Source organism: Panthera leo, chromosome B1 (assembly GCF_018350215.1).
Source record: "Panthera leo isolate Ple1 chromosome B1, P.leo_Ple1_pat1.1, whole genome shotgun sequence".
In the NCBI taxonomy this organism is placed as follows: domain Eukaryota; kingdom Metazoa; phylum Chordata; class Mammalia; order Carnivora; family Felidae; genus Panthera; species Panthera leo.
This window is the reverse complement of record NC_056682.1, coordinates 42,815,010-42,842,558: the sequence shown is the minus strand read 5'-3', so window position 1 is coordinate 42,842,558 and position 27,549 is coordinate 42,815,010. Positions and strand designations below refer to the sequence as shown.

Genomic DNA, 27,549 nt, shown 5'->3' with positions numbered 1-27,549 from the left:
TAAATATTGAGGTGCATGTACCCCTTTGAATCAGTAGTGTAATTGCTGGATCTTAGACTAGTTCTATTTTTAGCTCTTGAGGAACTTTCATACTGTTCTCCAGAGTGGCTGCACCAGTTTGCATTCCCATCAATGGTGCAAGAGGATTCCCCTTTCTCTGCATCCTTGCAAATATATGTGCTTTCTTGTGTTGTTAATTTTAGCCATTCTGATAGCACTGAGATAGCATCTCATCATGATTTTGATTTGTATTTCCCTGATGATGAGTGTTGTTGAGCATCTTTTCATGTGGCTTCTAGCCATTTGGATGTCTTCTTTGGAAAAGTGTCTATTCATGTCTTCTGCCCATTTCTTAACTGGGTTATTTGTTTTTTGGGTGTTGAATTTGATAAGTTTTTCATAGATTTTGGATACTAACCCTTTATCAGATAGGCCATTCCAAAATATATTCTCCCATTCTGAGGATGCCTTTTAGTTTTGTTGATTGTTTTCTTCACTGTACACAGCTATTTATCTTGAGGAAGTCCCAATAGTTTGTGTTTGCTTTTGTTTCCCTTGCCTTCAGTGATGTGTCTAGTAAAACGTTGCTATAGCTGAGGTCAAAAGGGTTGCTTCCTGTGCCTAGGATTTTGATGGTTACCATTCTCACATTTAGGTGATTCATCCATTTTGAATTTATTTTTGTGTATGGTGTAAGAAAGTGGTCCAGTTTCATTCTTCTGCATGTTGCTGTCAAGTTTTCTTAACACCATTTGAAAAGACTGTCTTCCATTGGACATTCTTTCCTGCTTTGTCAAAGATTCATTGACAGTATAGTTTTGGGTCAATTTTTTTGGGTTTCCATTCTGTTCCATTGATCTATGTGTGTGTTTTGTGTCAGTACCATACTGTCGTTAAAACTACAGTTTTGTAATATAGCTTGAAATCCGGAATTGCGATGTGTCCAGTTTTGTTTTTTTTCAGAATTGGGTCGGCTATTCGGTGTCTTTTGTGGTTCTACACAAAGTTTAGAATTGTCTGTTCTAGCTCCATGAAAAATGCTGGTGGTGTTTTGATAGGGATTTCTTTAAATGTGTAGATTGCTTTGAGTAGTATAGACATTTTAACAATGTTTGTTCTTCATATCTGTGAGTATGGAATGCCTTTCCATTTCTTTGGTCCTCTTCAATTTATTTTATATGTGCTCTATAGTTTTCAGAGTATACTTCTTGTACCTTTTAGTTAGGTTTATTTCTAGGTATCCTATTGTTTTTGGTGCAGTTGCAGATGGAATTGATTCTGTGACTTCTTTTTCTGCTGCTTCATTATTAGTGTATAGAAATGCAACCGAATTCTGTATGTTGATTTTATGACCTGTGACTTCCCTGTATTAGTTCTAGCAATTTTTGGGTGGAGTTTTTCAGGTTTTCTACATAGCGTATTATGTCATCTACAAATAGTGAAAGTTTTACTTCTTTCTTGCTGATTTGGATGCCTTCTATTTTTGTTGTTGTTCTCTGATTGCTGAGGTTAAGACTTCTAGTACCATGTTAAATAGTAACAGTAAAAGTGGATATCCTTGTCTTGTTCCTGACTGTAGGGTAAAGGTTTTCAGTTTTTCCCCACTGAAGATGATATTAGCTGTGGGTCTATCATATGTGTCCTTTATAATGTTGAGGTATGTTCCTTCTATCCCTATTTCTCAAGTGTTTTTATAATGAATGGATGGTGTATTTTGTCAAATGCTTTTTCTGCATCTATTGAGATCATATGGTTCTTATCCTTTCTTTTATCAGTGTGGTATATCATGTTGATTGATTTGCAATTATTAAACCAGCCCTACAGCCCAGGAATAAATCCTGCTTGGTCATGGTGAATAGTTTTTTTAATGTACTTTTGAAGTCGATTTGCTAATATCTTGTTGAAAAGTTTTGCATCCATGTTCATCAGGGATATTGGCTTGTAGTTCTCCTTTTTAGTGGGGTCTTTGGTTTTGGAATCAAGGTAATGTTGGCTTAATAGAATGAGTTTGGAAGATTTCTTTCTAATTTTGGAACAGCTAGAAGAGAATAAGTATTAACTCTTCTTTTAATGTGTGGTAGAATTTCCCTGGGAATCCAACTGGCCCAGGACTCTTGTTTGTTGGGAGATTCTTGATTACTGATTACATTTCTTTGCTGGTTATGGGTCTCTTCAAATTTTCTATCTCTTCCTGTTTCAGTTTTTGTAGGTTGCCAGTTTCTAGGAATTTGCTCATTTCTTCTAGATTGCCCAGTTTGTTGGCGTATAATTTTTCATCATATTCTCTTATAATTATTTGTATTTCTGTGATGTTGGTTTTGATCTCTCCTCTTTCATTTGTGATTTTATCTATTTGGGTCTTTTCTCTTTACTCTTTTATAAGTCTGGCTAGGGGGTTATCAATTTTGTAAATTCTTTCAAAGAACCAGCTCTTAGTTTCATTGATCTGTTCTGCTGTTTTTGTTTGTTTGTTTCTGTATCATTTATTTCTGCTCTAATCTTTATTTTTTCCTTTCTTCTGCTGGCTTTAGGCCTTACTTGCCATTCCTTTTCTTTTTTTTTTTCTTTTTCTTTTTCACTGTGAAAATGCTTTAATAGTGGCGTCTGTACAGCATGTGACGTCAAGACAAGAAAAAGAGCAAGTGCACACAGAGACATGGCTATCAGAGAACAGATTGTGAGCAAATAAAGAGTTCACACAGCTTCCACATGCTTTACTGGGTATCAGCTCTAGACCACCTCTTCCTCTTCCTCCTCCTCAAACTCGCCTTCCTCCTTGGCCGTCGGGTCCTGGTACTGCTGGTATTTGGACACCAGGTCATTCATGTTGCTCTTGGCCTCAGTGAACTCCATCTTGTCCATGCCCTTGCCTGTGTACCAGTGCAGGAAGGCCTTAGGCCTGAACATGGCTGTGAGCTGCTCTGAGATGCACTTGAACAGCTCCTGGATGGCCATGCTATTGCCAATGAAGGTGGCCGACATTTTTAGCTCCCGGGGTGGGATGTCACAGACGGCAGTGTTCACGTTGTTGGCGATCCACTCGACGAAGTAGCTGCTGTTCTTGTTTTGGACATTCAGCATCTGCTCATCCACGTCTTTCATGGACAAGCGACCCCTAAACACTGTGGCCAAGGTCAGGTAGCAGCCATGGCAAGGGTCACAGGCAGCCATCATGTTCTTAGCATCAAACATTTGCTGGGTAAGCTCGGGCACTGTCAGGACTAGTACTGTTGGCTGCCTCTGCTGGTCAGTGGGGTGAAGCTGGGCATGAAGAAATGCAGGTGGAGGAAGGGGACCATGTTGACAGCCAGCTCACGCAGGTCAGCTTTAAGCTGGCCAGGAAAGCGCAGGCAGGTGGTGACTCCACTCATGGTGGCTGACACCAGGTGGTTGAGGTCCCCATAGGTAGGTGTAGTCAGTTTTAGGGCTCTGAAGCAGATGTCATAGAGGGCCTCATTATCAATGCAATAGGTTTTGTCTGTGTTTTCTACGAGCTGGTGGACCGAGAGGGTGGTGTTATAAGGCTCCACCACCGTGTCTGACACCTTGGGCGAGGGCACCACACTGAATGTGTTCATGATTGTGTCCGGGTACTCCTCCTGGATCTTGCTGATGAGGAGGGTACCCATCCCAGACCGGGTCCCACCACCCAGGGAGTGGGTCAGCTGAAAGCCCTGCAGGCAGTCATAGCTCTCAGCCTCCTTCCTCACAACACCCAAGGCCTAGTCAACCAACTCTGCACTTTCTGTGTAGTGCCCCTTTAGGTGTAAGAGTAGGTTGTGTATTTGGGACCTTTCTTGTTTCTTGAGATAGGCTGTTGTTGATAGTGGCGCTACAAACATTGGGGTGCGTGTACCCCTTTGAATCAATTTTTTTGTATCCTTTGGATGAATACCCAGTAGTACAATTGCTGGGTCATAGGATAGTTCTATCTTTAATTTTCTGAGGAACCTCCACACTGTTTTCTAGCATGGCTGCACCAGTTTGCATTCCCACCAACAGTGTAAGAAAGTTTCCCTTTCTCCACATCCTTGCCAACTTCTGTTGTTTTCCGAGTTGTTAATTTTAGCCATTCTGGTGGGTGTGAGGTAGTATCTCATTATAGTTTTGATGCGTATTTTTCTGATGATGAATAACGTTGAGTATTTTTTCTTCTGTCTTTTAATCATGTGTATGTCTTCTATGGAGAAGAGTCTCTTCATGTATGAAATAAAAAGAATATTCTTTTTGTCTTTTGTACATTGACTTTAAGTTTTTGCTTTGTGTTTACCATGAGGTTTACATAAACAGCTTATATTTGTAACAGTTTTAAGCTAATGAAAACTCCGAACACATACAAAAGCTCTACATTTTTACACCCCTCCTGCACATTTATATTTTTGATGTTATAGTGTGCAAATTTTTACATTGTTTATAAATTAACAAATTATGGTAGTTATAGTCATTTCAACCCTTTGTCTTTTAATCTTTATACTAGAGTTATGAGTGATTTACCCACTATGATCACCACATTAGAGTGCTCTGAATTTAACTATTTATTAGCTATTTCCTATAGATGTTATTCTTTCATATGTTTTTCTTTTTCTAATTAGTGTCCTTTAATTTTGGCTTAAAGAACCACCTTTAGCATTTCTTGTAAGGCTGGTCTTGTGATGAACTTCAGTTTTTACTTGTCTGGAAAACTCTCTATTATCTCACTCTCTTCTGGACTGCAGATTTCTGCTCAAAAATCTACATATAGTTTTATGGTGTTCTCTTGTACATATCAAGTTACTTTTGTCTTTCTGCTTTTAAGATTGTCGCCTTGTTTTTAACCTTTGACAATTTAATTTTAATGTATTTTTAAATACATTTTATAAATCTTAATACATTTAAATATATTAATACAAAAATGTAATTTTGCTGTGGGGATTTTAGGTTCATCTTTTAGCTTCTCCATGGGCTTCCTGTATCTGAATATTTGTTTCCCCCAGATTAGGGAAATTTTCAGTCATTATTATTTTCAATAAGCTTTCTGCCCTTTTCTCACTCTTTTCTCATTCTGATACTCCTATAAAGTGTATAACGCTCTTTTTAATAGTGCCCCATAAGTTCCTTAAATAATCTTGACTTTTTTTCATTTATTTTATTTTCTTTCTCTTTCTCTTTTTCAATTCGGTCATTGTATTCTTCAGTTTTGTGATTTCTTTGGTACTTTCTTATAATTTCCATCTCTTGGTTAAGCCTCTCACTTTGTTCATGCATTGCTCTTCCAACCACAGTGCACATCTTTATGACTGTTATTTTTATCTATCAAGTGAATCAGTTATCTCCATTTCATTAAGATCAGTTTCTGGAGATTATTATTTTGTTCTGAGAAAATACTCACATGTTTATGTTTTCTTGAATTCTGTGTTCGTTTCTATGCATTAGATAAAATAGTCACCCCTCTCCATCTTAACAGAATGGTCTCATTTAGGAGATAAACGTCATCAATTAGCCTTGCCTGGCCTTAGTTCCAGTTTGCCTTTCAATCTTTTTTGATTCCCAGAGACACCTTATTTTTCTTAGTGGCTCCCAGTAGTTAAGATGTGCTAAGACCCATCAGTATCATAAAGGGGAGGATTGCATACATCTAGGGGCTCCTAGACTGGAAAACAGCATCTTAAGACAGAAACTGGAAAAGTAGGTAGTTAAGACCCTCTAGGGAAAAACAGGAGATGGACATTTTTGCCTCCTTCCTCTGTGCTAGGCCTGGCTTTATAGCTGCAGGGTTGGGTAGGGGAGGATATTCCTGTGTCTGTTAGGAACTATTTCTTTGTACAGTCCTGTGAGACTTGTGAACAGAAGTCCTATTGGCTATCAGAACTAGGTAGTTTGGGGACCTGTTCTTTGGGCAAAGGGTCAAAATCTGTGGTGCAAGACATCCTTTATAAGCTCCTTCCAGAGATACTAGAGACTTGGAGCTGGCTAGGAAGAGATACTGGGAGAGAAAGCTGCCAGCTTCTCTGGTCCCTGAGCAGGATCAAAGCCAGTCCCTTCACAGAAACCTGGTCCTCAGTCAAGATCTTTTACATTATGCAAATGGATTCATATCAGGTAAAGACTTTGAGACAGGCAATTTTGTCTGCTCTCTCTGTGCTGAGCCCTGTGGTATAGCCTCCTGAGAACTCCTTCTTTCTTTGCAACAGTCTTCTGGGGCTTGTGAATAGAAGTTCCTTTGGCTATCAGAACCAGATGATCTGGGGACTTGTCCCTTGGGCAGCAGTGCAAAAGTTGGAGAACAGACTTATGTACACATTCCTTGCAGGGAGATATTAGTGACTTAGAGTGGGCTACAAGGAATTGGCAAAGGAGGTGTCCATCACTTTCCTCAGTCTCTGGGAAGGATCACAGCTGTCTCCTTAGAAGCCTAAGCCTTAAGTGACAGCTCTCTAAATATGCAGCCAGATCCCTTTCAGGGAAAGGGCTGGGATAGGGAAGTTTTGCCTGCTTCCTTTCTCATGAGCCTTGGAGGATATGTGTGACATGTGCTTAAATTCCTGTTAACAATCATTCCTTTGTTTGTCACAGTCTTGTGGGTCTGTGGACACAAGCTTTGTTGGCTTTCAGAACTACATGTTTTGTGATCCTGTCCTTCAGAGAAGTGTCTTAAAATGTTGGGACACTAAATGTGGGGTTGAAATCCTTTGTTCCTCAGGAAGAAACTGGTAATTGGGATTTCCTTTCCAGTTGCGTGGTTCTGTGCCAGTTACGTGTTTTATGGTGAACGTGTGTATCTACCTGTTTCAATGTGAGTATTTTCTCAGTTGCTCAATGTGTAGGAGTCCTTCTGGTGTTTTTTGGACTTCTTTTAGAAGTAATTGCTTCATGTGTACATGAAGATTCAGTGTGTATATTGTAGGAGTAAAATTCCAAAGCCTTCTATGTTACCATCTTGGTCAACCTCTTATCTGTTATTTTTTTATTCCTTGGTTTTCAATAGTCCATTGAAATTCAGGAAGTATTTGTAATGGATTAAGTTCTCCCTTATTGGATTTCATAAATCCCTTAAAAATATTCCAGTACTTCCAGTTTAGTTATTGATATGTACTGCCATGTGTTACATATCAGTATTTTGGAAACAAATAACAACAACAACAACAGAAACTTTATTCCTTTCAATAATCTCATGTCTCAAAAATCAAAGCACTTGCTTTAGGATCATTATCATATATCAACTTAATAAAAAAAACTCAGTTTTAATTCTCAGTTTAGTGCACAAGTTTCTGATTCTTGGTGGTTTGTGCCTACTTCTTACCTCTGGTAATAAGCATCAGCCTTTTTTGTCTAGTTTCATCATTAGAACATATTAGAGAAAAAAACAGGCAAAAAGAAAACTGAATTACATAAAAGAACAATATGTGCAATGTTATTTTAAAATATTCTCCTGATACACAATTTACTGACCATTACTCTTTAGCGTCTCTTAACAGGCAATATATAATTCTTATGACTTAATAAAACAATTATTTTCTATATACATACCTCTGTTCACAGGGCAATGGTTGTGAATTTTTAAAACCACAGTTTCCAAATTTATCACGCAGAGAATTGATTTCTTTGTAACAGGCAAACGGAGCACCTTGAGCACCTAAAAATGCAAACACATCTGTTAAATTATTATTATTAATCTAAATTAAATATTTTTTCCATAAAAAACTAATGAAACTCTTATTGAATAAACAAAAAATCATGAGCTTGGTCATACTTTTTTCTGTGTGTATCTTGTCAATGCAAGTAGAAAGAAACAATTGTCTTACCTAACAGAAAACAGAAAACAATTATATCTATTGCAGTAACATTATATTATTATTAACAATAATTGGCTGTCCCTTGCTGTGGGAATGTATACTGCCTCATCTAATGAACATTAGACATGACATTGTAATTTGAAACATGTCACTTATGGGCAGAAACCTTCAGAACTGAGTGTCAGATCCTCTTCTCTGATGGAGGATAAGCAATGTTTTAAGTAGATGTTCACCTGTCACTTTGGGTATCATAGTAAAAGCAGTGTGGAGTAGCAGAATAGTTGTATTGGATATCTTAGATGTTTTAGGGTTCTTTCCATTTCATTAAACACATGAATTGGTACTTAAAAGTGGAGTTCCCCGGTAAAATGTGTCTAAAATATGTGGCATTGTCATTGAAGCCTGGTAGTAGGTGGTAATAAAATTACTATCATTGGATAAAGAAGACTAATGCATGCTATGGGAGGATAAAACACTTGAACAAACTCTTTTCTCAGCAATTGAAAGGGAAATCATAGCCTTAATAAACTTGTCTTAGGCAAAGAAGTAGGGAAGCAGAAACTATCTTGGTTACCATTGGCTACATTTGACCAGAAGGTAAAGGTACTCAAGAAAAAGATAAACTAAACTCAGAAAAGAATCTGTTATTTCAGAGACAGTAATTAAAAAAAAAATTGAGAAAGCCTAGAAATATGTCCATCCTACAGCATTGGGGTGGATAATGATGGATGCTGGTTGATGGAAACTAGCCAAATAATTTTGCTTATTTGATTGTTCTGTATCTCTTCCATGGTGGATGCTCATTGGTGGGTGTTAACTGGTGGATTAATACAAAGATCTTCACATTATTGTCCATTTCCATGTGTCTTAGCATATATTTCTATTCCAGAACTCTTGCCTCTAATCTTCTGGTCTTTCCACACCCAGGCACCTCACCAACAAACTAGGCCCTTTGTCATTGTTCAAGAGAATATCGATAATCTACTTCTGGCTATTTTTCCTTCCACAGAAACAAATGACCAGATGGTCAGTATCTTTCTTTCAAGGCAACCTCCAAAGTGAGGCTGCAGTATAGCTACTGCTTTTTCCCCCACTTATGACTAGTGACAGAGCCAACACATCTATAAAGCAAACATAAGCTTGTTCTTCTAAGTGTAACTTGGTCATTGTGAAATCCCATGAAATTTCATAGGTATGAGCTAAGGGAGATGCAAAGGATCTTTTTGCTTGTGCTTGAATCCAGGTGAATGAATGACTTCCATCTACCTGACCATTTAACTTAGTGGGTCTGACATAACAAAGCTTATACTGTACAGTTCTGAACACATGGGTTTTTGGTGTCTGAAAGTCAGATTCTTCATCTCTACATGAGTCAGTAGTGTGCTCAGAGTGGTTTTGTCAAAGTGGTATCGTTCTCCAGTTTAGATGGAACAATCTTTCTCCAAAACCCCAGAGAACTGCGCTATTACTCTCCCAAAGAGGCTTGGTAAAAGTCCCATATAGCAGTTTTTCTCATGACCCACACCTCTAATATTATTGGGGCTGCTGTGTTTTATAATTCAGAATGCCGGGCTTCTTGCGTTGCAGCTTTGACATGCTGCAGAACCCTTTCCTGCTTTTTACATCACTCCACATTAGCAACCTTTCATGTCATCTGGTAAATGAAATCAAGCAGTACTTCCCCATGTGGGATATACTGACTCCAGAACCCAAAGAGGCCTACCAGGTGGTGTGCTTTTTTAGTTAAATGAGATGCAAGATACACACCATTTGGCTTTACTTTGCAGGAGACGTCAGATAATACCTCTGATCACTGGATCCTTAAAAATTTTACTGATGATAAATTCCTAAACATTTTGAAAGTCTGTCTCCTGCCCTTTATAGAAAATGTGCTTTACTTAATCCTCCAGCATTCTAGCAGTGCTTTTCTTATTTAGCTGGATTAGAACAAAATCATTGATGGAGTAGAAAATGTGATATATTTTAAGATGTCCACATCTCTACAACTTTATGATTGACAGCAAAACTCAACATTAATGTCATTATCCATTCCATGTGAAAGCAGACTGTGGTTAATTCTTTTTTTAAAATAGAAACAGAAAAGAATATATTTGCCAAATCAGTGGCTATACTCCTACTACATATGCTATCCTGCTCTAGCATAGACACCACATCTGGCATAGTGAGTGCAATTAATCTACTGCTTGTCTGCATTTGCAGTGGAATACTATTATCTTCCAACACCATCTGGTTTCTACAAGAATCATATTGAATAATTAAATATATATATATGCATATATATATACATGTATATATATATATATATGCATATATATATATATATATGTATATATATACTGCTAACCACCTCTGCATCCTTTAGATTTTTAAAGGTAGTATTAATTTCTGGTAGGAGAGAATTACAGAGGCTTTCTCCATGGCCTTATCAAATAGGCCAAGGACATAATTATGGGACTGCACAAACTATTAATATGTCAAACCTGATGATATCCTCTAGGACTAAAAAATAATTGCCAAATGGATTTGTGGACCCTGTAGACCCATTGTGCACTGAAAGCTGTCAAAGATTCTATTCCCTTGGTAATTTCAACATTTAAATTTCACTTAGAGTGGGCCATTGTTTCCATCTTTCTGGAAACAATCCTAATAGAAATTTTTATTGTCTTCTAGGATCCTTGCCAGGGTGTTAAGTCTTATTATCTTAGGAGAGTACTTCCAAAATAATAAACTCTCTCTTATCCAATCTTATGTTCCCCTATCCAATGTTATGATCAAGCACTCTCAGAATCCAGTTCCATGTACACCCCCTTGATTCTGGCAGTAATTGCTGTCTAGGACCTGTAGCTCTATTGGGGTGTATTTCCTTTACTCCCTTATAAATTCCAGCACATCCTGGCTCTATTTTGCTGTGACTTGAACTTGACTTACAGTTAGTGTCCAGGACAGGTAAGAGAGAGATCCTGATGGGGATACAATTTGTGTTATGAATGACAGGTTTCCACATTATCTTCATATAATGGGAACATACTTATGTCATTATTAATTGGTGCAGGTGGTGGTGTCAAGGATCAGTGCTGTACCATTTTATAAATTCAGTAGTTTCAGAGAAGTCTGGAGGCTAAAATTGGAGAGAACATATTTTCAACTGTTCCCATCCTAAGTATAGGTTTCATTCTTCTTCCAACCAGAACCTTAATTATGGCAAAACAGACTTCACTGAGAATTTAACCTCCTCTGAAGTTCCTTCAACTTGATAATTAAGACTTTCTCTAACTTTCCATTTGATATATCCATATATAGAGGGATTCAAATTTAAGGTAAAAGAAATATATAATAAAGAGCAATACCTTCTCCAAATATCTGGGCACACTGGTTATCAGTAGTTTGGCATCGTCCATTATAACAATATGCAGTTCCCAACCTACACAACTGACCATTCGACGCATAAGTGTCAGGAACACAATTACTAGAGGTTCCATTGCAATATTCTGTAAAATCACATTCTTGATCAATACTCTTTCTACAAGGAGTGCCTGCTAATGATATCTAGGAGGAAAAAGAAAAATAAAACCATATTCTATGAATAACTATTCTTAGTGAAGAGATTTGTCATATAAAATATACCTAATTATTTATATTTGGGAGAATCACAGAATTCCCAAGGCTGTGAGTTATCTGACGAAAAAGTCAAGTACAGTGTTTATAAGTTTGCACTTTGTAGTTCTTTCTTTTCAATTGCTTGTTATTAGCATTGATGTAAAATACAATTTCAGAAATTTTCTCTTTTGTATGAAGACTTTGTACCATCTTTTTAGTGATGAGGAGAGAGTCACAAAGGATTTAGGTGTTTAAAGGAGCTGCTTTTAATTAAGACCTTGGATTCTGTAAGAAAGGTCCCTTTAGTTTTGACCCTTTTTCCCACAATCAAATACCTGGATGTCTTGGGCTGCATACTTACCCCTCATGTCCTTTTCTCTTAACTGTCAGAGATGTGCCTCTAATTCTGCCTTCAGTTGTAAGCTGGTGACTCTGACATGCTTAGTTGTGATTGTTGCATACACATTTGTGAGTTAGCCACTGTTTGAATGATGCTGCTTTTAAGAGCTTTTTCTCTCTCTTTTAGTTTATTTATTTTGAGAGAGACAACGTGAGTGGAGGAGGGGCAGAGAGAGATGGGGAAAAAGAAATACCAACCAGGCTCCACACTGTCAGCACAGAGCCCAATGCAGGGCTCCAACTCATGAAACCATGAGATCCGGACCTGAGTCAAAAACAAGAGTTGGGCTTTTTACCAACTGAGCCACCCAGGCGTCCCAAGAGTTTTTCTTTTTTCTTTTTTAAATTTTTTAACGTTTATTCATTTTTGAGAGATGAAAGAGAGACAGAGCGTGAGTGATGGAGGGGCAGAGAGAGAGAGGGAGACACAGAATCTGAAGCAGGCTCCATGCTCTGAGCTGTCAGCACAAAGCCTGATCTGGGGCTCAAACTCACGAACCGCAAAATCATGACCTGGGCTGAAGTCGGCCACTTAACCGACTGAGTGGCCCAGGCACCCAGGGGTTTTTTTCAAGGTACAGTAGATTTTTGAAATTTCAGGTAACTGGAAAATTTTCAACTTTTGCATTTAAAAGTCTTTTGGAAAGGCTGAAACAAAGTGAAAATATACAAAACTAATCATTTTTGCTTTGCAAAATTTCACACAGGTGTTTACTATTTATTCTGTAATCTTCACTGTTTATAAAAGTTCAGTAACACTTGAACTTGAATTTGTCTAACACTGTAGGGATTCTGGCTTCTGCCATATCTTTGTACATTCTAACAAAGTTATATGGAATGTTTGTGAGTTAGTTTCCATACCATCAAAATGTATTGGCACTCAAGACTGTAGAGAGCACACTTTTTGGAGGGTTGATACAAACTTTTAAAAATTTTTCATAATTTGTGACTAATAAAAAGCCAGTTTGTATATTTTTAAATAATAAATACCTATTTTAAAAAAACAAACAAACCAAAAAAGAATGGGTTACTGACAAGCACCACAACATGAATGAAACTCAAATGCTAACATGCCTAATTACAATGTTTACATACACGATTCAATTTGTATTTCTGCAAAAAGAAAATTACAGATGCAGAAAACAGATCTGTAGTTACTGGGGTCTGTGGGTGGAGGTACAAAGAGGCATAGGGTGATTTTTTGAGAGTGCTGATGAAATCACCTATCCTTTGATTGTGGTGCTAGTTATAAGACTGAATGTTTCTAAAAGAATTTTACTACAATAAAATTATAATATAGTAAGTTACACCAGAGTTGAAAAATTGGGCAAAAAGAATATATGGAATATTTATGTGTATATAATATATCAGAATTTTTAATTATAAAATATTTTTCATTATTAAACTTGCTTTCTCATCTGAACATATATCTTAAAGATAATATGTATTAGTGCATACATATTTAGCCTGCAGTTATTAATTCTTGTACAACGTACAATAATTTGTATTCATTCTAGTACCAATTGTTGACTACTGCAAATAATTCTATAATTAATATTCTTTTTTGAGCATTCCATACATGTATATACTCCTAAGATATATACATAAGAAAGAAACTGATAATTTATACTTTGTTCAGAGATACTCAAATATTGCTTACCAAAGGGATTATAGCAATTCAAAATTCCATACTCTCCAAAAAATAACTTTATCTCTTCTCTTTGGTTAATATCTGACATTGTTGTTTTTAAGATTACCATTTGAATAACTACATTAGATATTGTGCTAATTTTTTTTATTTGTGTTTACCTTAATTACTGAAGATGAAGTACACACACTGGAGTACAACTCTACCTCCATTATTGTAAATTGCCTGTAGAGCCCCTTTGCCTGTGAGTGTGTGTGGGGGGCGGAGGGGAGAGGAGATTTGTCTTTCACTTATCCCTGTCTGAGAGTTCTTTGTATATCCTATACACTACACATTTTGTCTGCTGCAAAATTGGCTTATATTTCCACAGACATTTACCATTTATTTGACTTCATGATTTCCTTGAGAGTTGATAATATTTTGATATAGTAATGTATATATATACTTTCTTTATGTGATGATTTAGAAGATGGTAAACTGTGGTTTCAACACAACAGAATAATCAGTACCTATCTGTGATGTCTTCTTTAATTCATAGTAGTTTTCCTTTTTACTTGTGGTTGTTGATGTGCTCTCCATTTTGTCCACTGAACCACTTCTATATTCTCTTTATCAATTCCACATAAATTTAATTAATTATTAATCATGATCACATCTATGATCACAGCTTAATTTCCTTTTTATAAATATTGGAAAATTACCTCACATTTTGATGTACAGCAGGGTCCAGAACCACATTTTGCTGAGCTTTTCAGTTTACATGTATGAAAATCACAGCACTTCTTAAACTGACATTCCTAAAATTTCATAAGAAATATTATTGTAGTTCAACCACTTAACAGCTTTCATTTATTAATCTCAACTTCTATTTAATACACTTATATGTTCAACTTTTCAGTTATACAATGTATTTATATTCAATGAAATTTTATTATTTTATTACTTCTAGAATGTCCAAAAGAACATATAACTGTAAAAACTAAGTAACACCTAAAATAGAAGTTAATCAATAACATTATCTAAATTCATTGGCAATTAATTCATAAATTACTAACATGGAAGTATATCCTTGGGGAAAAAAAGTGTAAGTTTCCAAGAGAAGACCTTCCCCAATTTTGTTTTTAGTGATTTGTTTACTAAGGTTTCATTTTGTGAATAAAATTAAATAGAGTTAAGCAATAGTTATGATAAAAAACAAAGTTAGTATAGTATAGTAATCATGTGTCATGTTTTGTTTTACTGTAATGAAGTTAATAAAATGGATATGTTAATAAATTTATATATTTTACAAGTAAAAGACAGTAAACTTACTCACATTGGGTGATAAATAAATAATAAACTAAATATTGTTTCCATGTAAATAAATTGCATTTATGCAATTCTTTAATATTTTTATATTAACACTTTCTAAAAAACCAAACATTTTCTATTTACTCAAAAAACAAGTTTTAAAGATATTGTCATTTATTATGGAGGTATGATTATTCTTTACTTTTTTTTTTAATGTTTGTTTATTTTTGAGAGAAAGAGAGACAGAGTGTGAGCTGGGGAGAGTCAGAGAGAGAGAGAGGGAGACACAGAATCTGAACTAAGCTCCAGGTTCTGAGTTGTCAGCACAGAGCCTAACATGGGGCTCGAACTGTGAGATCATGACCTGAGCTGAAGTCAGATGCTTAACTGACTGAGCCACCCAGGCACCCCTGATTCTTCTTTATTTTTAATATTCCTTTTGTTTCTGCTTTTTCACATGTCTATGTGATAGACATGAATTTATAAACATTCCCACCCTAGAAATAATATAGAAAATATATAATAAAAGTTGAAGTTGTTGTTATACTCCCCAGATTCTCCAGGAGTAAGTTCAATATAATTGTGTGTGTGTGTGTGTGTGTGTGTGTGTGTGTGTGTGTGTGTGTTCTTTCATGGACAGTAAATGAAGATGCTCTCCCAACCATGTTTATCAATACTAATTATGACCAAATCAGTTTAACTTATAATGAACTAATGGGGAAATGGGGTCTCATTTTTTTGTTATCATTTGTCTAATTACTAGTGAATGTGAGTGAATTTTCATTTTGTACAACCTTATGAATTAAATAATCATTTATTTTGACCACTTTGAGCATTATGCATAACAGGTTTGTTTTTCCCTCTTTTCCTCAGTAAATAGTGTGAACAGATTTTACATAGTACCCAGTTATCCTTTCTCCATTCTATGTGTTTATTTATTTTTTTTTAATTCAAATTCAAGGTAGGTAACATACAATGTAGTCTTGGCTTTAAGAGTAGAACCCAGTACTTCATTTCTTACATATGACACCCAGTGCTCATCCAGAAAAGTGCCCTCCTTAATGTGCATTACCTGTTTAACCCATACCCCCACCCATCTGTCTTCCAGAAACCTTCAGTTGGTTTTCTGTACTTAAGAATCTCATGATTTGCCTCCTTCTCTGTTTTTATCTTTTTTCCTTCCCTGCCCCTATGTTCACCTGTTGAGTTTCTCAAATTCCATATGAGTGAAATCATATCTTTCTCCAACTGACTTATTTTGCTTAGCATAATACACCCTAGTTCCATCCACGTTGTTGCAAATGGCAAGAATTAATTCTTTTTCATCACCAAGTAGTATTCCATTGTATAAATATACATCACATCTTCTTTATCCATTCATCAGTTAATGGACATTTGGGCTGTTTCCATACTTTGGCTATTGTTGATAGTACTGCTATAAACTTTGGTGTGCATGTGTCCCTTCAAAACAGCACTTGTGTATCCTTTGGAAAATACTTAGTAGTGCAATTGCTGAGTTGCGTAGTTCTATTTTTAACTTTTTGAGGAATCTCCATGCTTTTTCCCAGGGTGGCTGCACCAGTTTGCATTCCCACCAACAGTACAAAAGGGTTCCCTTTCACTGCATCCTTGTCAGCATCTAATGTTTCCTGAGTTGTTAATTTTAGCCATTCTGATAGGTATGAGGTCATATCTCAGAGTGGTTTTGATTTTTATTTCCCCGATGATGAGTGATGTCAAGTATCTTTTCATGTGTCTGTTGGCCATCTGGATGTCTTCTTTGGAAAAGTGTCTATTCATGTCTTCTGTCCATTTCTTCACTGGATAATTTGTTTTTTGGGTGTTCAGTTTGATAAGTTCTTTATAGATTTTGAATACTAACCCTTTATCTAATATTGCAATTGCAAATATACTCTCCCATTCTGTTGGTTGCCTTTTAGTTTTGTTGATTGTTTCCTTTGCTGTATAGAAGCTTTTTATCTTGATGAGGTCTCAATACTTCATTTTTGCTTTTATTTCCTTTGCCTCCAGAGACATGTCAAGTAAGTTCCTGCAGCCTAGGTCAAAGAGGTTGCTGCTGCCTGTGTTTTCCTCTAGGATTTTGATGGTTTCCTGTCTCAAATTTAGGTCTTTCATCCATTTTGAATTTATTTTTTGTGTATGGTCTAAGAAAGTGGTCCAAGGTCATTCTTCTGCATGTTGCGGTCCATTTCTTCTAGCACCATGCTAAAGAGATAGTCTTTTTTTCCATTGGATATTCCTCATGCTTTGTCAAAGATTATTTGGCCATATGTTTGTGGATCCATTTCTGGGCTCTCTATTCTATTGATTTATGTGTCTGTTTTGTGCCAGTATCATACTGTCTTGATTACAGCTTTGTAATACAGCTTGTGATGCCTCTAGCTTTTTCTTTTTCAACATTACTTTGGCTATTCAGGGTTTTTTGTGGTTCCACACAAATTTTAGGGTTGTTTGTTCTAGTTCTGTGAAAAATTTTGATAGGGATTGCATCGGTGTAGATTGCTTTGGGTAGTATCGACATTTTAACAATATTTGTTCTTCCAATCCACGAGCATAGAATGTTTTTCCATTTCTTTGTGACTTTTTCAATTTCTTTCATAAACTTTCTACAGTTTTCAGTGTACAGATCTTTTACTTCTTTGGTTAGGTTTATTCCTACGTTTTTTTTTCTTTTTTGGTTCAATTGTAAATGGGATCAATTCCTTGATATCTCTTATTCTTTTATATCTTTATAGATATCTTTATCTGCTTCATTATTGGTGTATGGAAATGCAACCAATTTCTGTATGTTGATTTTATATCCTGAGACTTTACTGAATTCGTGTATCCGCTCTAGCTGTTTTTTGGTGAAGTTTTTTGATTTTCTATGTAGAGTATTATGTCATCTTCAAAGAGTGAAAGTCGAACTTATTCCTTACCAGTTTGGATGCCTTTGCAATGGGCTTTCTCCCTAAGATCAGAAACATGACAGGGATGTCCACTCTCACCACCTTTGTTCAAAATAGTACCAGAAGTCCTAACCTCAGCAACCTTCTATATGTTTATAATATTTGCTTGCAGCCTATTGTTTATCTTATTAATGGTGCCTGTCATTTTGTGAAATTTGTAATGTTCTTCTTGATGACTATTGGGTTTTATGTCTCCTTACCATGACCTCCATTATGTAAAGACTTATCAATACTTTATATTTTAATGCTATTTAAAACATACATATTTATTTTTTTCTGAAATTTACCTCTCTATATTTTGTGGAATATTCATTCTAATATTTATTAATTGTCATTATATTTGTGAATACAAGAACAAATCCACACATCTGCACTTATGTGGGTAGGTTCATAAAACAGAGCTTCCATTTTTCACAAATCGGGGATATTTATGAAGATACAGATGTCCATGCCGTTCTGCCAAAGACCTCCTGGAACATATCTGTAGTTGAACAAGTTGGATTCATTACTATTGTCAGCAAAGGAGGACATACACCATGGGAAACTGTTGTAATCCTCAGTGAGAGGATGTAATTACAGGATTCAAGCTTGTGTAATTTGAGGGGATTTAACAAATCTGGGCTTTGCCACATTAGATGCTGTTAGAAACAAAGGGGTACATCTCTGAGTATTCTACGAATTCTTATCTAGAAGAAGAAACTACAACAATACTAAGTCAGAATTGGTAAAGGAATAGGAATTACTCATATTAGCCAGGATGGGAGGGTTTTTGGTCATTTCTGTGACTTGAAAACTTTTCAAGTTTTACTTGTATTCAGACATAGAGAGTGTCCTTGCTATTTTTCTTCATCCATCATGATCACAGACGTTGACCTTTTATGAAATTGTTTATGTTCAACAGGAGACCCACACAGCCTATTTGTGTCAAGCCAGCTCCTAGCAACACCAAGGCCCAGCTGATATTATTAGGCCAGATCCTGAATGCCAGGGGTTGCTTCTCCCTTCCTTATAGGCACTGTACTGGATTTATAGATAAACCCTTATGACATTAACCATTTCCATCCTGAGAATAAATGTTATGTATCTATATAACTAGTACATGTTTAGATAGTTAAATTAATTGATTTATATATGTTGATATATAAATAGATACATATATATAAATGTCAATTTTCACTTCTTATTCCAATGGCCAATGCCACACTGAATGAAATTAAATAGCATCATAGTATGTTTGATGATTGTTAAGGCAAGATTTCCCTCAAACCAACTCTTTTTCTAAAAAGTTACTTGTATTCTTCTATAGCTCCCTTTAGGAAAAACTTTCAAATAAACTCTCCAAGTAACATTCCTAATCGATATTCTAAATATACTTATCCTTATACATTGATAAAATTGATATATTATTATAAGGATAAATACACTATCCATGCAGTCATTGAATCAATAAGCATTTATTGGGTACTTTGTCTGTATCAGATACTACTAGTCTTGTGATCAAGCAATGGTCAAGATATGGACTATATTCATTTTAACTCTCTGTAATTTTTTTGGGAATAACACTTCATTTTAATTACTATGTATGTGTGTTTATGTGTGCACATTTATATGTTGAACTTGCTGTGGATGGTAATTGTCCCACATTATTAATATGGATGCATAAACTCATTTAGTTTTTATTTCTAGATGAAAAAAGTGAGTATATCACTTTTTTCTATAATTTAGAAAATATATCAATTTAGCATAATTTCTTTCTTTTTAATTTGAATATAGTTGGCACACAACATTACATTAGTTTCCAGGTGTACAAGATAGTGATTCAACTTTTCTATACATTATGCTATGCTCGCCATAAACGTGGCTACTGTTTGTCACTATACAGTGCTGTTACAGTATCACTGACTGTATTGTCTATGCTGTGCTTTCATTAATTAAAAAAAATCACCAGCAGAGCCATGTGGTGTGGACTTTTCTTTGATGAGGAGTTTTGAAAGTATAGATAGGATTTCTTTAATATATTTTTCTTAATAATGCTATTCACATTTTAAATTTCTACTCATGTTGGTTTTTGTAAGTGCTTTTTTCAAGGAATTTGTCTATTCAATTTAGGTTGTTAAATTTACTAGTATAATGTTCTTATCACCTTACCATTTTAATGTCATATTATATATGATCTATATGATGTCTCATCTTTAGTTACTGTTATCGTTGAATTTTTTATTTGTGTTAATAGGGGCATATCTATACCTATATCTATATCTATATCTATCTATATCTATATCTATATCTATCTATCATCTGTCTACCTATCTATCTATCTATTCAAACAACTTATATTTAGTTACTGGATGACTGAATGCAGAATCTGTGCTAACCTTGGATCCATTGAACCTACTGTGAGGTGGTCTTTTTCAAGGGCTCCAGGTATTACCTGGATTCTCTATACACTCACCCTACTCCTTATTGTGTTTTGGGTCCTCTCATGTGAGTACCATGAGCAAAGATTCTGCATGCAATCATCCTATATGATCTGGGTATTTCCCATTACCCAGTGTATAGTTAATCTAGTAAAAGGCTATAGGTTACTCTATTGGAGAGGGGAATGACTGAGGAAAGTGCTATTTTCTATCATTACTGGAGATTGCAAGATTTCATCATCTATCTGAATAGTGAGCTCAAACTCTGATACTAGCTTGGGTCTGGAAATGTATCAAGAGATTATAAATTTCCATTTGTAGCAATTGGCATCAGTCCTCTGCTTTTTCTTAATTTTTAGTTATATAAATAAAGAAATATGTAACTGGTGACCCAGATCTTTCTTAACTATTAGTATAAATCCATGCAGCTCAAAACCATAGTTGCCATCTATGCTTTTCTTCCCTTTATGCTAACTACATCCATTTGGCTGTTACTGCTAAGTACTGCCACTTGGCCTCTGCTATTTTGGTATTCAATGATCCCTAGTGACACAGGGTGCCCAACTCTGTAATGGTGCTTCCAATAGTCAATCCCTATCTATACAAGAAAGCTACCATGGATATTTTCAACAATACTTGGACCTTCTTAGTAGCACATTTTTTCATTGTTTTACTGAAAGCAGTATCTGGTGAGCCACCCAAATAATTGGATGCTAGATTTTTTATTCTTACATTTTGTTATAATATGACCACTATTCTGAGTTTTTGAGACCCTTCCATATTTCTATATTAAGGTAGTTCTGGCAATAAAAAAAATAATAAAACAGTTCTGGCATATGAACCTCATTTATTGTGGGCCAGACTGCAATGTTCAAAGATTCATCCAGCAGCAAATCAAGACTGGCTCCAAATCTCCTTGCCTAATAGATCTTTATTCGGTAGAGATTATCATCCTATCAATAAACCCTACCCTATCCAGGCCTATATTTAACATTTTGAGCCAGCATTTTTAGCATCCATTCATTGCATGTTATCCAGGGTTTTGTACATACATATTAACAAATTCTACAAATTCTTAAAAAATAATCTCTTTATCATAATAGCAGAAAGTACTTTCTCACTTGGGCTATACTTAGATTTGATGCAGTCTAGAACCAATGAGGGAAGGCAGGGAGAGATCTTGAAAAGAACAAGCATCATCTTGTGAGACATCCATCTCTTGTGAACACATCTTTGTGTGGTCTCTAGGCAATGTGAAGCTACCTTCTTCCACCATTGAGCTAGCAGTGACTTCCCAGAACAGAGATTTCTGAGAAATTTGAAAGTTTAGGTTTCTAAAGTCCATCATTTCAAATGTCCTGAACCTATCTATAAATGAGTACATTTTGTTATCTGGCCAGCAATACATCCACTTTCAGAATCTTACCCTGAGTGTATGCTTCCTAGGAAAACTTCTGGTACCAGCTGACTTGGTTTTAGTTCCCCAAGAAAAAGACCACTAAGCAAGGATGCAGACAAGTACTTTATTTGGAGAGTGTACTAGCTCCGTAATGAGGCTGTCACAAATTACCAAAAACTTAGCAACTTAAATAATTATCTTATAGTCTATAAATCAAAAATTTAAGTACATAAACTAGTCCAGATCCTCTGCTTATGGTATCACAAAGATAAAATCAAGATGTGAATAGGGCTATGTCCTTATTGGAGGCTTTGGGAAGGAATTCACTTCAAGTCTCCAGATTGTCTGCCCAATTAAGTTCCTTGAGGTTATAGTACAGGGATTCCTGTTTCCTTACTGGCTATCAGTCAAGGGCATGTTTTCTTCTCCTAGAAACTAATTACATTCCTTCTGTGCTTCCATGTTCCTTCCTTCAGCAACAGCAGGTTGGGTCCCTCTTTCCAAATATTTTTGAGTCTTCTGCTACATCTCTGTGACTTCACTTAGAGAAAGCTCTCTGTTTTTAAGGATTCATTTGATTAGATTGGACCTACTGAGATATTCCAAGATAATGTCCCCATTTTAAAGTCCATAACCTTAATAACTTCTGCAAAGTACCTCAGTAATATAACATACCACAATTCAAAGGATTAGAGTGAGGACATCTTTGAAGGTCTATTCTACCTACCACCAAAACACTAAGAGCAAGATGGGAGCAAGATGTTAAGGAAGGGAAACAAGCCAGTACATATAGGTTTGTGAGTTGCTTACTGCTCTCTTAAGCTAAATCCCACAGGTACTTCTAGGAAATGATATAAAATAGGGGGCATCAAAACATTTTATGTGAAGAGTGAAATAACTATTTGCAACTTTGCTAAAATAGTGCACCTTATGGCTTCTATTGCAAGTGTTCAACTCTGCCATTGTAGCACAAAAGCAGCCATAGATAATATGTAAATGTATGGGCATGGTTGTCATTCCGATAAAGTTCCACTTACAAAAATATGTAGCAGCTGAATTTTGTCCACTGGCCAGTTTGCATAACTCTGATACTGAGCATATTTCATAGAATTTCCTTGTAAAAGTCAAGGAATCTGGGGCAATTATCCACCAAATACCCTTCATAATTATTTGAGGGTTAATCGTTAGCCCCAAGTGCACTAAGTCCACCCTGCTAAAAGCTGAGCATGCTACTGAGACCAGAGGAGGTACTCCAACAAAAAGTCTTAGATACTTGAAACAAATACTCTCTCCAGGAATAGTCAATGCTGAGAAGATACTGGTAGGCCACTGACAGTGTCTGTTGTAAGTGACAATAAGTCTACAGCTGGTAGCTGTGGAAATTCACAATGTGCAGACCTAGCTCCAGATTCTGTTGCTTTATTCTATCCTTCATTAAAAATAACCAGTTTTTTTTTTGGTGGCAATTGGCACCGTATCTAGGAGGATGTGAATACAAGATGAGCATAGTATCACTAATTAGAAAACTAAGATGACTTTAGAAAATCTGAGATAACTGGAGGGGCGCCTGGGTGGCTCAGTCAGCTGAGCGTCTGACTCTTGATATCAGCTCAGGTCACGCTCTAATGGTTCATGAGTTTGAACCCCACATCAGGCTCCATGTTGAGTGTGGAGCCTGCTTGGGATTCTCTCTCCCTCTCTCTGCCCCTCCCCTGTTCTCTCTCTTTCTTTCTCTCTTTCTCTAAAATAAATAAAATGAAAAAAAAAAAAGAAAAAAAAAGAAAATCTGAGATAACTGGAAAGCCTACATAGACACACACACACACACACACACACAAACACACACACACACATATATACATCCATATATATTAATGCTGGGGAATAGTGGAGAATTAAGATAACTTGTAGAGATTTAATATTATGTAAACAAATGGTGGTCCACTATTTTTGTAGATGGATAAGAAATTCATGTAACTTCTGGGGGACTAATAATGAAATTTTATTTTATTCAAATAAAGGGGAATTATGACATATTATGCAATAATGCTATTATAATAATGTTATTATAATTAGTATGTATAGAACATTTGGTTGATGAGACTGTGGTAGGCTGGATATATATATATTTAGAAGTGAGCAAACAGGACAAGTTTTTGATCATCCTGAAATTGGAAATGCAAAAATGCTTGAGGATTAAGAAAAAAACATTATAATGTTTTACCATTCTTGCAACCAAAAGAAAGGGGAAAATTTGAAACAAACTCAGAAGAAGTTTGTAGAAAAAAACAGAGACTGGGGCCACATACATTAGGAAATAAGTTGTGGATAAAAAGCCATTTGTTCAGACTATGTATGCAAAACCTCTTCACTGGCATACTTGGGAACAGTGTGTACAAACCAAGTTTTCATGAATCATTTGTCTTCTCAATTGAAGAGGGATGGAAAAGCAATTCATATATATCCTAACCACTACTCACTTTCATATCCAAGTTCCATATTGAAGACATAGTTGCATATATAATTCAATCAATACCATGAAAACCACTTATTAGAAATGTAAGAAATTGTGCTCAAATTCCAATCTTTACTGCTTACCTCTTTGCTTCCACAGTCACATTCTTCATTAGGTTCCAAAATCCCATTACCACATACTGATTGATTTTGGTATGATGGTTGCAAATTTGAAAAGTTCTGAAGGCATTTAGCCTCATATTTTGAAACAAAATTTCTATAGTCATGCATGCTGCAGTTGCTAAAAATCTTTATACCACTGGAACCCCTACAATGAAATAATAATCCTCAGGTAAATAAACCAGGTTAATAAAAGCCCATCTAAACGATGTTCCATATATAATGATATGAGTTGCAAGATGGCTTAAATGAAAAAGTTGTGCTTTAGCAGAGATGAAGTCAAACATGATTACATTTTAATTTATCACTATTAATCTTTAATATTTTTAAAATGGCATTGAAAATGTATCATTACAGGAAAGCAGTAAAGTTTAATGGTTAAATATCCACCTATCTATCATCTATCTATATATCATCTATTATCTACCATCTATCTTTCTACTTGATATGCTCTTCAGTCATATATCCAAAGTTTTCTTCCCTCATCAGTCAGATGTCTACTCACATGTAACTTTCTAAAGAAGTCTTTCTTGACGTTATATAAAATTGTGTACCTTCCCACATTCTCCTTCCACTGTCATTATTTATTTTTCTACATATATTACTCTATATTATTGTATCATGTAAAAATAAGCATATTTGTATTTTTTAAATCTGTTTTTATATGACTTAAATTTTGCACTAAAATATAAGTTCTGTGAAGGTCTTTATTTTCATGTTCACAGCTATATTTTTAGTGGGATATATAATATATATGTCTAATAGATCTCCAATATATATTTTAAATATACTGTGTAAAATATTGTCTACTGGTCTTCTCGGCCAAGCCTGTCCCATCCACTATTCTCAGTTCCAGGCAACTTTAATCTTCTAATTTCTCAAGATGATAACATTGGTGTAATCCTGCATGAGACTGCATGTTGGAATGGTAACATTTTGAATACATTGAATTAAATAAAATATATTAAAATATATTAAATATATTATATATTAAATATTTATTATATGTTAATAAAATACATTAAAACATATTGCTGCAATTAACTTCATCTGATTAAAAAAGGTTTTAATGTTTGCTTATTTTTGAGACAGAGAGACAGAGTACAAGTCGGTGAGGTGCAGAGATAAAGGGAGACAGAGAATCTGAAGCAGGTTCCAGGCTCTGAGCTGCCAGCACAGAGCCCAGCATGGGGCCCAGGCCCACAAGCCATGAGAACATGACCTAGGCCAAAGTTGGACACTCAACCAATGGAGCTACCCAGGCGCCCTATGATTTTTTAAATGTTTTAATGCAGCTACTAGAAAATTTACAATTACATATGTGGTTTACATTTTAATTCTATTTCACAGTTCCCCTCTAAGCAATCATGTCTGAAACAGTAACTCTTAAACAGCTATATCTGTGATGAGTGATGTTCTGGGTTGACTCCAGAGCCTCCAAGGAAAGAAATGTATAACTGCCAAGGGTTTGGAGTTGGGAGAGTGAGAAAAAAAAGGCATGCTTTAGCTTTCATTGATATACTCATTTGTAACGGAATCAATAGGGGAAAGTATGAAGACTGTCACAAGAAAAATATTTAAACAATTTTGTATATTACTTTTATTTTGTTTCAATAGACATCAGTGCCACTACAGTTTTGCAGGCTACTCTTAGGCAAAAAGCTACAAATTTTGAGCACTGATATCTTTGTACACAAAATTAGCTTAAAAATAGACAGAGACCTAGGTTCTTTTCTACTTGGACCACATGCTTTCTGAGTAAAAATTAAGTGTTAGTTAGAACTTGAAGCTTTCAGGGGCACCTGGGTGGCTCAGTCAGTTAAACGTTTGACCTCGGCTCAGGTCATGATCTCACAATTTGTGAGTTCGAGCCCCGCGTCGGGCTCTGTGCTGCCAGCTCAGAGCCTGAAGCTTGTTTTGGATTCTGTGTCTCCCTCTCTCTCTGCTCTTCCCCCACTCATGCTCTGTCTCTCTCTCCTTCAAAATTAAATAAACATTACAAAAAAAAAGAACTTGAAACTTTCATTTAAAACGTGTACAAAGCAACTTGTTTTTTTAAATCTCTGCCTAAAAGATGGCCAAGAAAAGGAAGAAATGAATGTGTTAGCCTAAGTATATAGAATTTTAATAGACCCAGACATTTCAAAGTAAGTCTTAATCGATTGGTTTTTTGTGGGGAAAGTTACCATCGAGGTCTAAAGACAACTACAAAATAAGTTGAGTTAAAGCAGCTGTTTCAAAGTATTTTCATTTTTTATCCCAAACTCCAAGTGTGGGCTTGGAAACACTGAAAAAATTATTTCAGAGAAACACAGCTTTTCCTACAACCCTAACTCTTTTTGAATCCCATGGACATTATTAACTTGGCAAAACCTCAACAATTTACTTTCTTTACTTATGTGTTTGATAGCTGAAATTACATGGGCCAAAATAAACAAACATGCTGTTTGAATTCATATTACTGTTGTAATTACTAATATTAAGTATCCATTCAAAAGGCCCAACAATCTTATCACATTCTGAAGTCATTTCTAATTTCTAGTCTCCAAGACATGTGTTTCACGTCTTTTATCCAAGCTCTTATGCTCCTTGTTCTCAGCTTCCTATCAGAAGAAATTGTCCTCATCTTTCCACCTACATTAACCAAACTACCTACATCTTTATTTACTCTGCTAACATCTTATCACAATAATTGAGTATACATATACACAGCTACAAAAAAAAAGCCAACCTATGAGTGCCTGCGCAGCTCAGTCGGTAAAACCTCAGAGTCTTGGTTTCGGCTCAGATCATGATTTCACGATTTGTGGTTTCAAGAGCCCCGTGTCAAGCTCTACACTGACAGTGCCTGCTTGGGATTCTCTTTCCCTCTCTCTGCCCCTCCTCTGCTTTCTCTCTCTCTCTCTCTCTCTCTCAAAATAAATAACTAAACATTAAAAAAATAAAAATAAATACATAAAAGCCAGCCCCTGTACTTATGCACTAGATTCTATCCTAATTTACTCAGTGATTTTGTTAAGTCTTCATTTTATCCAGCATCATCACCCTTTCCTTCTTTTCTCTTTCTTTGTTTATAGATAATGTAGTTCCTCTTAATAAAATTTTTAATGCTATTATTGTTCGAATTGTATTATGATTCTGCTGATTTATGTAGGTAGTCAATCGTAATATCTATAAATAAGGACAGTTTTTTTTTTTCTTTTTCAAATGTTTCCTCTTTTTTCTTTCCCTTAAAATTCTGGCCAAAGCTCCCTGGACTATATCACTGAGGATAATTTTACATATCTTTGCTTTGAATGCCAAGTGCTATAACAGTCAAAACAATAACAGCACCATGTTTATATAGTATTTCAAAGTCTTTATAAATCTCTAAAATTTCTCTCTGATTCCCTCAGGTATTTCT

General features: G+C 35.6%; 1 protein-coding gene and 1 pseudogene across 3 annotated transcripts in view; both read right to left on the bottom strand.

Annotated features, from left to right (window-relative positions):
• Positions 1-27,549, bottom strand: part of LOC122217596 (disintegrin and metalloproteinase domain-containing protein 18-like) — a 144,115-nt gene that overhangs the window by 64,689 nt on the left and 51,877 nt on the right. For all 3 annotated transcript variants that reach the window (XM_042934770.1, XM_042934772.1, XM_042934771.1), the window contains 4 exons: positions 24,111-24,294; positions 14,139-14,234; positions 11,141-11,339; positions 7,507-7,612 (listed from right to left, as the gene is read on the bottom strand). In XM_042934770.1, the coding sequence (XP_042790704.1) occupies positions 7,507-7,612; positions 11,141-11,339; positions 14,139-14,234; positions 24,111-24,294 (585 nt within the window). The remainder of the gene's footprint in view (positions 1-7,506; positions 7,613-11,140; positions 11,340-14,138; positions 14,235-24,110; positions 24,295-27,549) is intronic.
• Positions 2,578-3,644, bottom strand: LOC122217597 (annotated as a pseudogene).